The following is a 364-nucleotide window of genomic DNA, read 5'->3' on the forward strand; positions in this document are numbered from 1 at the left end:
ATAACGTATACTTCTAGAATTTGCTTAGATTTTAATGCACTTTGTATGAAGAATGATACATAAATTGTCTTCTTGCATTACTAAGGGAAATATATAAGAGGAAACTGTGTTTTGTAAAAGTATAAATCCGTCATAATAGAGAATAAAAAAAAAACAAAGTAATGCGATAGAATGAGACAAGAACTGAAAAAAAATACTTCATATTATTCTGTTTCATTTGAATTAATCAGCACATTTGTCTCGTTCGCTAATGAAATTTCCTGAAAATCTTATTTCACAAGTTATTGTTTTGCAGAGAATGAGTGTAACAAGGTCTACACTGTAAAGAAATATACTGTACATGACCGAGTGAAATATATACTGA

General features: G+C 28.3%; 1 protein-coding gene across 1 annotated transcript in view; it reads left to right on the forward strand.

The window, feature by feature from the left end:
- Positions 1 to 364, forward strand: part of LOC119593610 — a 16,629-nt gene that overhangs the window by 15,402 nt on the left and 863 nt on the right. Inside the window, exon 13 of the mRNA XM_037942564.1 lies at positions 296 to 348. Within this exon, the coding sequence (XP_037798492.1) occupies positions 296 to 348 (53 nt within the window). The remainder of the gene's footprint in view (positions 1 to 295; positions 349 to 364) is intronic.

The sequence above is a fragment of the Penaeus monodon genome, chromosome 32 (genome assembly GCF_015228065.2).
Source record: "Penaeus monodon isolate SGIC_2016 chromosome 32, NSTDA_Pmon_1, whole genome shotgun sequence".
In the NCBI taxonomy this organism is placed as follows: Eukaryota; Metazoa; Arthropoda; class Malacostraca; order Decapoda; family Penaeidae; genus Penaeus; species Penaeus monodon.